This window comes from Electrophorus electricus, chromosome 3 (assembly GCF_013358815.1).
Source record: "Electrophorus electricus isolate fEleEle1 chromosome 3, fEleEle1.pri, whole genome shotgun sequence".
NCBI classification, from domain to species: Eukaryota; Metazoa; Chordata; class Actinopteri; order Gymnotiformes; family Gymnotidae; genus Electrophorus; species Electrophorus electricus.
This window is the reverse complement of record NC_049537.1, coordinates 30,157,729-30,172,500: the sequence shown is the minus strand read 5'-3', so window position 1 is coordinate 30,172,500 and position 14,772 is coordinate 30,157,729. Positions and strand designations below refer to the sequence as shown.

The 14,772-nt window shown below is 43.9% G+C and overlaps 1 protein-coding gene across 1 annotated transcript; it reads right to left on the bottom strand.

The window, feature by feature from the left end:
• Nucleotides 1-9,298: 9,298 nt before the first annotated feature.
• mettl11b (methyltransferase like 11B) lies at nucleotides 9,299-13,820 on the bottom strand. Its single transcript, XM_027015969.2, has 5 exons — nucleotides 13,796-13,820; nucleotides 13,483-13,683; nucleotides 11,573-11,745; nucleotides 10,193-10,445; nucleotides 9,299-10,030 (listed from the first exon to the last, which is right to left on the bottom strand). Exons 2-5 carry the CDS (start codon nucleotides 13,634-13,636, stop codon nucleotides 9,774-9,776), a joined length of 837 nt encoding a protein of 278 aa, XP_026871770.2. The 5' UTR covers nucleotides 13,637-13,683; nucleotides 13,796-13,820; the 3' UTR covers nucleotides 9,299-9,773.
• Nucleotides 13,821-14,772: the final 952 nt, after the last annotated feature.

The following is a 14,772-nucleotide window of genomic DNA, read 5'->3' as shown; positions in this document are numbered from 1 at the left end:
GTTCAGGTTTCTACGAAGTCCCCCTGCCCCCACATACACTTGGACACGTTGCTTAACCTGTGTGCTCTGTGCACACACAAAACTATTCACAGGGAGGACCGCTTCCTCACAGAGATGTTTCCTGATTCTTTAGTTAGACAGAACGCTGCAGACATTTATTGTTGCTCATCACAGAGCCTAGCTCTGTCACAGAGACTTTCTGTGTCAGAGCAACTATTTTACTGTGAGCTACAACGATGTAAAAACATTTTAGGTTAAGTGTAAAATTAAAAAGGTCAGATTTAAATGACCACTTGAATGAAAAGGACAAAAAAAAAAGGTTTTACAACTAACTTTTAAAAAAATCTTTTGACGAATGGGTAAAAATATTCAGTCAAGATGCTATGTTTTAACTCTGCATTTTATCAAAGTGGATTTCCATTCATCTGAAAAAACAAAACAAAACAGAACAATTTAGAAGTTAGACTTTTTACAGTGTACCAAACACCAACTGTTGGAAAACATCGCTGCAAATGGCTGTTTGTTTTTAGACTATAGTGTAATGCTATAGGCTCTTGAAGCACAGTTCACAGTGATTTGTGTACAGGCTGTTGCTCATACTGTAACACACATAGAGCATACACTCGTACACCCTGGGAGATCTACTGCTTCCATCAAGTTTATGAAGGTAATTAAATGTTTATAGTTATTTTGTGCTGGTGGAAAGTGCAGCTTGTGTGTTTTGTGGACGGTTTACTGCAGAGAAAGCGATGTAGTTGGCTTTTTTTTAGAGGCCACAGGCTTTCTGTGATGTATCAGAAACATGAAGGGTGTGGCAGTGAAAATCGTGTGTATGAACAAATCCCCTGCTTCTCTGTTTTTTTACCTCTGCAGTCTAACCAAGGCCCCAGTGGTGAAAGGACTCGAGTCAGGACCCAAACAAAAATACCGTAAAGGTTTAAAGACTGGCATGTTACGATCTCTCCAGCCATCCCAAAGCAACAGCCCAAACCAACCAATAGCAGGGCCTCCTCAAACCATGGGTGGCCAATCATCTCATCATTTGGCTCCGGCAGCCATGACAGACACACTGTCATCAGCATAGACGGCACCACTCTGGACCTAACACCAGTCATCCTTGAACCTCTGACAGTTCCCATTATGTGCACGACTGGGTGACACTGGCCTTGTGTTCTCGCGCGCAGGATACTCAAGAGTGGGGGGCTACACACAGCCTATGGAAAAGGACCAAAACGTGTTTCTGATTTAGCATGGCTGGATTTAGGGGAGGGAAAACTAAAGGCATCTGTCTTTACTTTAGCATAAGTTATATATATACAAGGCATGACTAAGTATGCCAGTTTTCTCTGACGGTTTGGGCGGGACTAATTGGGTCCATATATGTGGCATTGTTTTGGAACACGATCAGTGGTTTCTGCGTGTGTCATTCAAGGCTATAGCAGGTTGTTAAGCTGCTGTGTTTACAGTGATCATTCCAGTTTTGTAGCCATGAAAGCATCTTGCAGTGAAGAACTAAAAACTAGAAAAACCTTCCATGTCCAAAGCTCCTAGTAGTGACTATTGTGCCTCATTGTGCAGAGGGGAAAAACAAAAAACTTTTTTTTATACTCCACGTTTCCACACAACATTGCTCTACGATGTTCTAAACCAATATAGGGCTACCTGGAAAGCGTTTAGGGCAGGTGTGCAGAGGTTCAGTCCTGGGAAACCAAGGTTCCCTGCATAAACACACCTACTAAGCCCAACAACTTAAATCAGGTGTGTGTGAGAAGGGAAGTCAACAAAATATGTTCATTTTAAACGTTTGTTACTTCAGTCGGTGAGTTCTGGGGTTCTCTGTGTAATACACTTGGACAGGCCTCATTTTGGACAATAACAGGCAATAAACCTGATGTGTATGTGGCTAAGCTGTACTCACTTACTGCCACCTTCATTGAGACTGATGAGTGATTACACGAGATGATGAGAGACAGATGGAGCCAGAGAGAGATATCAGCTGACCTGTCATTTATGGGGAATCCAGTTGATCTCTCTCTCTCTCTCTCTCTCTCTCTCTCTCTCTCTCACACACACACACACACACACACACACACATACACAATTTTTTCAGATCCACAATTCCCACCTCTGTCTCACAGATCCCGAATGAATGAAGGAATTCTTTTCTGAAGTTGATTGTGATGAAACGTTTTAGGTCCGCTGAATGGGAGCAGAGGGTGTATATGTCTGTTAGCAGCTACAGAGCAAAGTGTGCAGAGAACAAACGCAGTCGGACAGCCAAAAAGGATCGACTGCACAGAAGCGACGTTCTCAGGGTCCCGATCTGAGTCACTTGTGGCTTTGTGGCAGTTTTCAAATGGCAAACTTTAACGTCCCCTGAGATGGCAAACTGGAACAGACCCTCCCACACACACATATCCTCAAACAGAACTCTCGCTGGACCTGAGGGAATGCATTTCATGTTCATGGGAAAATGTTGGGATAGAATGAAGACCCAGTGGACTACACTTAATCTGCAACAGTAAGGCTCTCTCTCTCGCTGTGCCTGTGCGACAGCAGTAATGGATTATCCCATTACCTCCCGGTACAGAATTGTACACAGATGAATGATGCGTGAGAATAAATGGCGGAGGGTGGGGGGGGGGGAATTTTATATATATATATATATATATATATATATATATATATATATATATATATATATATATATATATATATATATATATATATATAAAATTTTATTTTTATTTTTGTATTTTTTTACGAACTGCAAACAAGATGAGTTATAGCGGAGGCTGTCCAACGTCTCTTTTCTGTCAGACAAGCTTATGGTTCTCAGTTGCGCGCGCGACTACTCGCGCAAGCGCCCGTGCCATTCGCCTTAAACCACTCAGCAAATAGTTTCATTTAACGCAGCGTGACGCTGTGATAAAAACACACAAAAAAATGACGACCTTCCGCTTCCCTCATCCTTCCTCCGCCACGAAGACTCAGAGATCAGTCCTCTCGCACAGCTTTGCTCGCAATGGCATCGGTGGATGCGCAATAGAAATATTTTCTTAAGGCTTCTTTAAGGTGGCCGGGCGGCCGTTATTGGAAAGGTTTAATGTTTTCCACGCCATGCGTCCGGAGCTTTTTTTTGCAGCTGGCGTCAGAGTGCGCAACAGGTCTGCGAGCAGCCGCTTTGAAGTCCCTGCTGTCTCACCACATCTGCTGGCAACATGTGCGCGCGGGTGGTGCCGCTCCGGGAGGGCGGCGGAGGCGCGAGCTCGCGGAGAGGCGGGTTTGTCGGTATTTCCCAACGTCATGTGACAATGAACAACACCTTCTCGAGTCCATCCCGGAGGACGAGCTTCTCCGAGAGACGCCGGGAAACTTATGCGCTTGGTTTTTGGAGTGGCGAGAAGCGCGGAGTTTTACTGCGCTGTAATCCGGCACTAAAGTAAATGGTCTGTTTATAAAAGTAGGCTTTATTTTGCTTCTTAATAAATAACTCGAACCAATAAAAGAAGCATCTTTAAACTTTTATTTAAAAAGATATAAGAATTATGGGCTGAGACTAAAATAAGTATTGTTTGTGTAGGATGTACAGGCTAAGAGGGAAAAGTCATATCAGTGACATCAGTTTGGTATTTTAAATTTGGTATTTTAAGTTTGGTATTTAATGTGAAAATGTCAAGGAACCTGTGTTTTAAAGCTTGGAGCTGAAACAAAATCCTGGATAACTGTCATCACGGTTTTTCGGCGGCAGTATATCTCTGGTCTTTTTCACACATTCCAAATTTAGTGCCGGGTGAAATAATAAACCGACGCTGTTTTAAGATCCCGGGTTCCGTCTGTCCGGCTCTTTAACGCGCTTACCACATCAGAGCTCGGGGGAGGCGTGCGGCTCGCCACCGTCAGATGTGGTCGCGCTCCAAGCCTCCGTGTCCGCGTCTTTCACGCGCCTGCCACCGCCGCTGCATCTCTGCTAAACGAGGGCGAACCCGCCGGGACGGGTCTTCAGTCACAGGTTTATGCATGCAAGCATTTTCACATTTCGTTTGCCTGGGTGTTTGTCCCAGGAGCGGTTTTCCCTTGTAAAGCTACAGGCGCAGCACCGCGATCCTATGCAGACAACGAGCAACGCATTTGTCACCATTACTAAAATCATATTTCAGTTTAGGCATATAAACCGGCGCTCGTCTCCCAGTGTTTAACAGGGTTCTCTGTGCACTGGTATGTCACTGTAATGTCGCTAAAGTGAGAAACCGCAGTCGGATTAAACGAAATCTCACACATATCCTTGACCTAAATACCTTAGGACTCTGCAGGCCTATAACCTATTCAAAAGGCGTTTTTACCAATAACATTAAAGGTGAAAAAGAATGGAAAACTCTATTTTCTTTGGCATGGTTGAATAAGGAGCGTGAACTGGCCCAGGACCTGCCGGCAACCTTACTGTTCAAATGTAAATCTCGCATATATAAATCAGGGGTGACCTTTTCCAAAAAATCCTGTTATTTTCGCTCACTCACATCTTATTCCAAAAACATGTGTTATGTTGACGAACAGTTCTGACTGATTAAAATGTATGCCCCTAACCCTGGAACGCACGAATACACCAGGCATGACCGAAACTTCAACAGCTTTGCATTGTGAAGAATTAAGTAGGCAGCTAGCCAGGTTGTGTGGTTTTGTCAACCTTTTATCAATTGAAGCCAGATCATCTCACATCTTGAACGTTTCATAGTGAGCTAACAAGTTTAATTTACTTTGTGTTGTTGTTGAGATCGAAACCAAGTATGTAGCACAGGTAGCTAATGTCAGCTAAAAAACAGCCTGTGTTGCCACACTTAAAGAAACCACCTGTACTGTCATATAAATTTACAATATAAGATACATCTTTGTCAACATTTAGTCAGTCTGTTAATTATTTTTATTTGGGAACTGAAATACTACCGATGCAGGTTCAAACATATACGCTCCATGGTTTTCATTTACTTTGTGAAGGAAATAGCCTGCTTTGTCCTAAGATGTAGATTAGTTCATCTGTTAATCAGGTGCAGGCTGAACATCTACGCTTGGACGTCTAAACACTCCGCGCTTCTCCTGTCTGAGTTAACTAGTGACCGTTTCTGACCTGTGTGAGCCGACATGGTGCCTTGCCATGAACCAGCCAATCAGAGCAGACCTCATCAGTTATTCATGAGCACACACAAAAAAGGAGGGCGTGGCAAAAAAAAAAAAGGCCAAAGAAAAGCTGAATCACAAGGATGTAAACAGCCGTTTAAATACGCGCCTGGGCATTGCGCACCTAAGCAAAGTCACATACCTTCCATATAGACGTCAGATAGCCATATAAGAATACTGAGTTACTGAATACATGCATTCTAGGGCGTCTTGAAGAATGAATAGGTGGAAGGCTGATTGTACTCACACAAGAGCAAAGCAACTTAACAAAATCCTGACTGCTGCACCTGCGAAAGGAACACTATATTAATATATGATATATTAGCTGGTCCTTTTTAAGTCTTACGGGATATGATGGGACAGCTAAGCCCCCAAGTGTTTTCTCTGGGACAAAGGATGACTGTGCCGTCTCGTTCAGTTCCAGATATAAGGAGCAAGGCAATATCCCTTTTGACTCACTCGCTTTGGAAAACAATATTGAATCACAGGCCTAAATGGCTTTGGTGGAAAAATGATTCAAGTGGTCATAAAGCAGGCATGTGAGAGTCATTTTGACTCATTACAGTGTGATCTGAAGGGTTAGTGAATTGGATCCAGCGTGAGGAGTGGGCCGTCCAGAGGCAGAAAGAAAGGGAGGGAGAAAGAGAGAGAGAGAGAAGGGGAGAGAGAGAGAGAGTGTGTGTGTGTGTGTGTGTGTGTGTGTGTGTGTGTGTGTGTGTGTGTGTGAGAGAGAGAGAGAGAGAGAATGCCTATGGGGTGATTCCACATGGTTTTAGTACACAACAGAACCAAAATATTTCAACAGCAGTTCCTGTGATGTTTTTCCCTTTCTGCTGAATCCAACTGGGTGCCTGTACTGGTAAACTCTACCCAGTGTCATTAAATGAGGTGTGTGCTGCAGCCAGCTAGGCTGAATTAGTGCGTGCTCTTTCTCATGCGGATGCTGCTCTTCTCTTCCCTCTAGCTTTGTTAGAAGCGTCATACTGGCCCTCGGTGACAGAACGACAGAATGGAAATGCCGTATTTGCTCTAACACTGGCACCAGACACCTATTCTACTGATAAGTGTAGGTTTTACACACACATGCCTGGTCAGATTGGCCTGGTGAGCTGCAGGTACACTGGGAACACATCTCTTCTCTTACCTTGAGCCTCCACGTGACCAGCGCCTAAACCCTCTCCTCATCTCCCAGCCCCCAACACACACATTCCCCCAAAACCCCGACGTCTGGCTGCAGGCTACAGCCAATCACTGCCAACCAAGTCAGACATGCTCACAAACGCTCCGACGGGGCAGTCACGGTTTGTGACATTACCGCAAAGAGAACGGACCACACTGGAAAAGTCATTCCGGTACCAAGGTGCCATAGTGCCTGGTCCTCCTGATGTGTTGGTAAGAATGGCTAAGTGTTACCTCCTACAAGCTACAGTATTCTGCTACATCACATATCCACTTAGCACGCCTTCTGTTGGTCACGGCTGCTAACTTGACTCCTTGCACATTTTTACTGTTCTGTGTAGCCACTGCCAGCAAGTGCACTGAGAACAGTGCATGTTAATCTGTAGATAGTGTTCCATGGGCCTTTTAGCCATTAGGCTGATCAGGTTCCACTGTTTATGGAGGACGATGCCAAGGTCAGAAGTTGCCTGGATTTCAACAGCCTCCCCGCTGTTCATCCGGCTCCAAGAACATGCCAGACTCCTGGAAGCCTCCTGTAGCCGCAGCGAGGAACCACAAATGTTCGTGACTTCTCAGACGGAAAACGTTTGCACTTGATTGTATTTCTTTCCCCTTCACCAGGACAAATCCCTAAATAAGAGTAATTCATGACTCAAGGTATTGCAATAATGATACACTCTGATCACACAACAAATTCCTTGGCAGAAAAAGCCCCCAAAACAACAAGATGTCGTCCCGAATACAAACTGAGTGTTTTAAAACAAGACAGGCGTGAAAAACATTAACTGTTAAATGCTGCACATCGATTTGATTACAGTAGAGCAGTGGTCATGCTACATAGAGTTGACGTATAAAATATGACATATAATCTACATTTTAAAATGTATGCAGTGAATCTTCTAAATGCATGCCATATCATGTTTTAAATGATTTAAAAGGGAACTTGTATTATTGTAAAGTACAGCCGGTCTGTGAGTAAATGTCATAATTTCATCTATTTAAGCGCCGCTAATCTATGAAGGACGGAGCCTTTCAACAAGGGACCGAGGTGATTTCTGGTGCGTGTAGAATCACGTGGGCCATCTCAAAGTCCCGAACATTGCTCCGCATCACAGTAAGTCGTTCCCGACTGCAGGTCCCATGAAACCTGAGCCGCATCCCCTCTTTTGCCAGGAAGGGTTTGAGCTGCACATGACTGACAGACTCAGACATGTGGTCTGGCCTCAGTGCCGTGAGGTCAGCTTGTGTTATGCTTTGTTTAAAACGCCAATTTTTGCTTTTTCCTTTTGTAAGTTCAAAGGACAATCTTTTTTTTTTTTATCTAATGGTTCTACTACACACAGAAACATGATTTCTCCATCACGTTTGGACTTCATTACAGCCTGGAGTCCTGCTACACCCATTTCTTGGGCTAATTGTTTGTGTCAGTCTAAAATCCCCACTCACCTGTCAGTACTAGGTTTGACTCTTTCCGTACCTGGCCCAAGTTACTGCTAATATGACTGGATTTATTAATGTTATTTTAACTAATGTGGCCCAGTGGCCTCTAGGCAGACAGGAAAAGAAGTGAGGTAGATTGGGGTTGATACTACAGATTGCCAGGCACGCTAACTATTTCTGAACACACGGCCCGACACTTGGCCGTAGTGTGCGCGAGTATCGGCCAGGAACACATCTACGGCTCGAGGGCGTTACAGAACGAACTGAAGAGGTGCCCTTGAGCTCATGCAAAAAGGCTCTTGTGTCAACGGAATTAGAAGAGAAACAGCTTAGTTCACGATGTGGCACAACAGAACAGCTTCTAGACGTCTGACTGCATTTCGTGCCGTGAAGGCGTGAACATATATATATATATATATATATATATATATATATATATATATATATATATATATTTATTTATTTATTTTTTGGTTCTTGACAGACCGTCCATTCATGAGAAAGAGGAACCGCTGGAGCTTTTCAACTCACGCGGCTGCAAACCTGTCCTCAAGGCATACACGCGGAATATTTGAGGTGACTCCATGATGCTCTTTATGCAGATGAGATCTGACAGGTCTGGGCGCGAGCCAAGGCTGATACAAAAGAGCGTTCTGTCAAAATCCGGAACAATTCCACGTCTTCGTACAAACACACCATCTGAAAGTGATTTGCCTAAACAATGTGGTTTTTCATGGCTCAGGAAACAAAACAAAATACTTTCAATCATTAGTATAGCGCTTGTGAAAGGCTTTGATTACTGTCTAATTCTTTATTATCTTGAGGGTAGAATGGGTTCTGGGTCGGAAAGAGCATAATGCTGTGTTTGTGGGGTTTTATATTTGTGAAAGTTTTCTTCCAATTAGCAGCTTTGTAAAAGAGATGCTGCTTTGGCACTGTCATGATAAGACAAAAATAAATATACAAACAGCGCAATATCTTCATATTCCCATTAAAAACTCGACATGTACATGTGTATATGTATATGTGTAATTTATGTTTTCAATGATCATCAAATACTTTAGACCATAATCTAGTTTTGAGATAGAAGCCTTCATACCTGAGAATATTCCCATGATTTTGTTTGTGCTTTGATATTTTAGTTCAGTTCACATGTCTGAACAGTTTTAGAGTACATAAATGATATATAACAGAGGCACTTTGCATTATGTGTATTTTAAAATGCTTAAAATGTTTAGAATTTTTCTTATATATGTAGGCAATTCAAAACTGAACCTGAAGGGCAGTAGAATTACATCCATCTACATTCAACTATTACACATCAAATCAAACTAAATTAATCAACATAAATATGGACAAATAGATTCAAAATAATAATAATAATAATAATATAAGAGGCAAATTAAGCACAAGAATCTTTGAGTCTATCTTTTTTATATTTTAATCTACTAAGAAAGACACAGGTTAACACAATAATATTAATAAATAAAATAATACAATTAATTATACATTTTCTTTGTCTAATTCAGGCGACAAAAGTGTTCAGTGAACAATCCAGCAGCTATAGAGGCACAGTAGTGACTGCAACATATTTCTTCTGCTGGGAGTAAAAAGAACATACAGTTTTTACGACTGGCACAATGTGCTAAGAACACTGTATACCAAACACATACATACATGCAATGAAATACAGGTTTCTATCACTCGCTCGAATATTCTTGTTGTAACATTTCCATGCCTGTATCCTTGATCTGAAACAAAAGGAATCTTTGAAATGAAATTTGAAGGAAATTAAACTAAATGAAATTATTTTGAACTGAACCGATTCGAATCAAAGTGGGAACTGGGGTGACTTGTCCTGAATCAGCATGCTGCCAGGAGCCTTTAGATGACGCCCTGGCTGTCAACTGGCAGCTCCCATGCGCCAGGCTCTGGCTTTTCTGAGGAGACCAGGCCTGTCTAAGCGGGAGCAGAACGGGCACTCAGCGCATAGCGATCATCCAGACAGGCACGATGCTCTCTGGGAAGGCGTCCTGCTTCTGCACGTCCAGCACGGTGAGGCCCGCCCTCTCGATGATGCTCGTCAGGACATCCAGGTGCCGGAGGACGCTGCTGTCTACTGTGTCCAGCCTGCAGCCCTGCCGTGCCGTGTTGTCCTTCAGGACGATGACCCCACTGGGCCCGAGGCCCCCCCGAGCTCGTCTTAGGAACTCCAGCAGGTCTTTGTCTGTCAGGTGACCTTAGGAAAACACCACCAGCAGACCAGCGCAGGAAGACGCATGAAGAAGGAACACAACAGCGTCCTCGTCTAAGGTGTCTATCTTAAACTTATGGAAACTTATCTTAAACTTACATGATTTAGTACTAAAACACACATAAACGCACACGTATGGTCACTCACAGGCTACCCACTGCATCCAGATAACATCGTATCTCTGGGGTGGGGGTGTGAAGTCCTGCAGGTTGTAGACGTAGTAGGTCTCCACGCGGTCGGCGAGGTCACCCAAGTAATACTTATGTGCGTGAAGAATGAAGTTCTCCATCATGTCCAGCATCTCCAGGGTTTGGAAGACGGGGAGCAGGACCCCTTTAGAGACCCGACCGATCCCACAGCCACAGTCCAGAGCGCGGTTGGTGCTGGCCTTTCCTGGACCCTAGCAGGAGCCCAGACGTGAGTCTACATGCATGAACGTTCATGCTATAGTACATAACAGAGGTCACTCACTAGAACATGAGTTAGATAGCGTAGGGTAGGAAAAAGCACTGTGATTGGGCGTCAGAACCTCAGTGGGGCAACTAAAGCCTCATTACGGCATCAGGAGATGTCTTCATAACAACTTAAAATATATTGGATGAGAAGAGGCATCATGTGAAATAGACACATGTAAAAAAAAGACACGTGAAAAAGACACGTGAAATAGACACGTGAAATAGACACGTGAAATAGACACGTGAAAAAGACACGTGAAATAGACACGTGAAAAAGACACGTGAAATAGACACGTGAAATAGACACATGTCAGTGATATTCCTTGGCACAGCCTTCCAAAATATCCTCTTTCATTTTCTATGTACAGCAGGATTAAATTTTAGGGATGAAATAAAATAAAGATTCCAAACAAAGGTTAAAGAGCTGGTTTCTGTCCTTTATCTTCCCAGTACAGTACAAAGTCCAGAATAACACAGACAAAGCATCACCAACACAGTACAGTTCATCTCTGATATTACATGGTATTAATTCTATACCAGTACATGAGAAAGACATACGCACACATGCACTCGCACACACACACACACACACACACACACACACACACACACACACACACTCATCCATTCATACATGCATGCTGAGTGCTATTTCTGGTCTATGTACAGTAGGCCTCACTATCACTAATACTAAGCCCATCTGGGAGTATTTGGAGGGGCTTGAGCATATCAAATAACACACTGTGGAAACTGTGGGATTAGTGAATAAGCCCCAGCTGTGATAGTTTCAGTTGGACACTAAGAAGAACAACCCCAGTAACAGAGAGGTTGTCTGCCCTTGCCCCACCCCACCCTTGGGAAGCAGCCGTTTTGCATATGTACAAGGCAAAATAAATCTGTCTTATAGGGCCATGCAGGAAGTGAATATGAATTTTGTACATTTGTCTCAGTAAATCTACAGTATATAATGTATTGCCATATCTGAAGAACATTTGAGATAATCAAAGTCTGCTCCACAAACATCAGGAAGAGTTGAAGTGTAATCACTGTGAGGAATCAAGAAATATCATACCACAAACTTCTTCAAGAACTGTCTGGAACCCTCCAGGTCCAACTCCGAGAGTTCCACGAACTCTCCCATCATGCCCTCCTCTGACGCCGGCACGTCTTTGTAGAAGTTCTGTGCTCTGTAGTAGAACTGCTTCTGTCCTTTCACGTTGGCACATGTCGCGGCGTACAGCTTCACTGTGGAGGGTGAAAGCACACAGAGAAGCCACAATGATGTCAAAGGCCTCCGAGGGTCTCAGAACGTGGAGTCTCCGTTCTGGAACGAATTCCTCCCAGTCCGAAGGGCGACACCGCGGGTCATACTGAGAATAAGAATCTGCTCGATTGGAAGATTGCTGAGGCATCTGGGCATTGCTGAGGGTTTGAGAGACGTGTGGTCCGTGTAGCGCTGCGACATGAGATGAGACATGCGTTTACACACACGTACACATGTAAACATGCGTTTAATCTCATTCTGAGCCTCAAAGGACACACCCACGATGGACAGTGGGAATAAAGCAGCCTGTCCACTGTGACTGTGGAAGAAGAATGAGAGATGTGGTGATGTGGTGATGAACAAGGTACAATATTACCTTCTCCAGACCTTGGCGTACCCTCTAAAGGTCAAAGATCAACCTCCCAGCAGCTCATACCTTCAGTGCACGACATTCCTTGGCATGTTGCATGAAAACAGCGTTAGGAAAGTCCAGCCGTTCACAAATGGGCTCTCAGCGGCTTCACACAACACTGAAGTTGGTATTTTAGCACTGGGGATCTGGCTATGCAGGGGAGGGAAGTGTTAATCTGGTAAGAGGACGATTGACCTGAGAAGCTTCCAGTCCAGCACTGCACAAGCGGCTCCACGCTGGGTGGAGAGACCGGCAGTCAGGATTGTTAGCGAAAGGCTCTGCAGAGCACAGAAATAGCAACACAGTGGAGACACAGGAGAGATGAGCTTGACCGAGTCCTTCTGATCTGTTTATTTTGGTTCCCTTTTAAAAATCTGGACGTCTGCCCACCTTAACCTGTGACCGACTTACCTGATCTTAGCCACTGGGTCAGAGCCAAAACCACCAAACATGTGCACCTCTGAAATGAGGAGAGTAGTTCAGGCTCCAGCAAACCAGCTGCTAATGTTTTATCCAAGCAAAACAAAACACATTTAAACTAAAAATATCAGAGATTTCTTTGTTATGGTGTGTTCAGCATGTGTGTGAGATGAATCTGCCAGAATCGATGTTCTTTTCCCTGCGTGAAAACAAAATATTGAATCCAAACATTTCTAAATTCCTTCCAAATACAAACAAAAATTCCAAATACAGAACATAATTTGTTTTGCACTTCAGACTTGACCTTGCATATCAGGTCAGAGTTTGTATGATGTATTCTTAAGCACATGTAGGTATTGTAATGTTCTTGTTGTAATATTGTTTCACCTTTTGTTGCAACAGTCATAGTCACAATACCAGACATTAGAGGCTAATATTCAGGGTTAACTACTACTGTTAAAGTCACATCAGAAGCAAAGCAAACATGTGAGAATTGACCTCACTATTTATGAAATAACATAGAAAATTTGCTCTTTCTGTAGATTAAGTATAATAAGTCTTTATAATGAATTGCTTTTGCAGATTATGACAACTCTCTGGTGGCTCGATGTCATTCTAAACAAGAAATTATTTCAGTAGCCGTGGCACGTATGACCAGCAGTCTTACACATTAATGACCACATTCATGCATTGATGATTATCCCAGAGCTCAGTGGTTTTGCACTTGATTTCCTCTGTATCCTTAACTTTTACCCTAAACTCACACACGTCTCTAGGAGTAGAATGGAACCAGGTGCACGCTGTATACGGTCCCCAAGACTGAGACTACAGAGGAGAGTCACTACTTTCAGTCAATGTAATGTAGGGACCCGTGCCCTGTCCTTACCCAGGGGGATCTGCTCCAGTATGAACAGGTAGCTGGCGAAGAACTCCTGCCTCAGGGTGTTGTGCAGGTCAAGGGACATGCTGTACCGACACAGGTCATCGTCTGTGCCTGCCCACCGCTCCCGGAAAGCCTGGTGCGTCCTGCCAAACTCCATGACGGACTTCGAGTTGGACGTTCTGAGTCGTTGCTGCTGGAATGTGTCTGCAAAAAAAGACGTGAAGCGTCCGTGAAGGTATGAAGTGTCTGTGTGTGTGCGGTGTGTGGTGAGCGCGTGTGTGGTGTGTGTGTTTGCGTATATGTGTGTGTGTAAGACCTTGGGAAGAGTGCCTAAAGGTCGCTGCTGCTATATCTGTATGGGAGGCCTGGTCGTAACTGATCAGCTGAGAGGGTCTGACCCCTGCAGTGAACTGTCCAGGTCACCTGCTCCGGGCGGCAGGCTGAGGAGTCACAGTGAACTGGATCACGAAGAAGGCAGTGCCATTGACGTCTCAGTCCCACTGTACCCCACACTCCCAGATCTGCATGCCAGCCTTGACATGCCAGCACGCTCACAAAGGGGACACACCTTCCACCCAGATCAGGAGATCGTGTAGTAGTTATTCTTACCATCAGCAGCTAGTGTTTGTACACAGAGTGTCAGTGAAGTATGCAGTGGCACTACAGAGAGAGTGTAGAATCACCCAGACAACATAGGAAACAGGTTCTTAATTCAGGAATGGATTACCACTCTAAAACTGTGGTGTATTGCACCATATATACATGCAAAAACATTCAGCTCTTGCAAATGTAGTAGGATGCCCGGTGGCCAGATCTTGGTCATGATCTAGTCACTGATCTATACTCCAGATTTACTGATTTATAAATTGATTTAAGGATCTTTCCACGTTAGGAATGCAAGTTTGGGAATCTGGTTCATATCCATTTGAAATTACTCTGATCTGAGGCTTTCACTATTTTACTGAGATGCTTAGAGCAACATAAGCACTAACAGAAACACCACAGCTGTGTTACAGCCCACATGCTCCGATCATCCAAACATGGCAATTATACCCTCCAGTGACACACTGCTGTTTTCACTGACATTTCCAGGTTCTCATTTTTTGTTGTCTCAGCTCCTGTTGGTCAGATGACTGTCACTCATCTGACCAATCAGGCTTTGATATTTCAGCCAAAATACCAGCAGTCTGCCTTGCAATTGATGGTTAGTAGTCATTTGACATTTCGCATACCAAAACCAGACTTCTTGGAGCAACTGGATAAAAGCTGCGTTAGCTAGTGGTAGCGGGAATC

Bases quoted from the DNA above. Each gene is read 5' to 3' on its own strand.
- mettl11b (XM_027015969.2), bottom strand. From the start codon at position 13,636: ATGGAGTTTGGCAGGACGCACCAGGCTTTCCGGGAGCGGTGGGCAGGC. The intron at 11,746-13,482 runs GTAAGGACAGGG...CACCCTCCACAG, and splicing joins ACTGGAGCAGATCCCCCTGG to TGAAGCTGTACGCCGCGACA. The intron at 10,031-10,192 runs GTGAGTGACCAT...TGTTTTCCTAAG, and splicing joins CTGGATGCAGTGGGTAGCCT to GTCACCTGACAGACAAAGAC.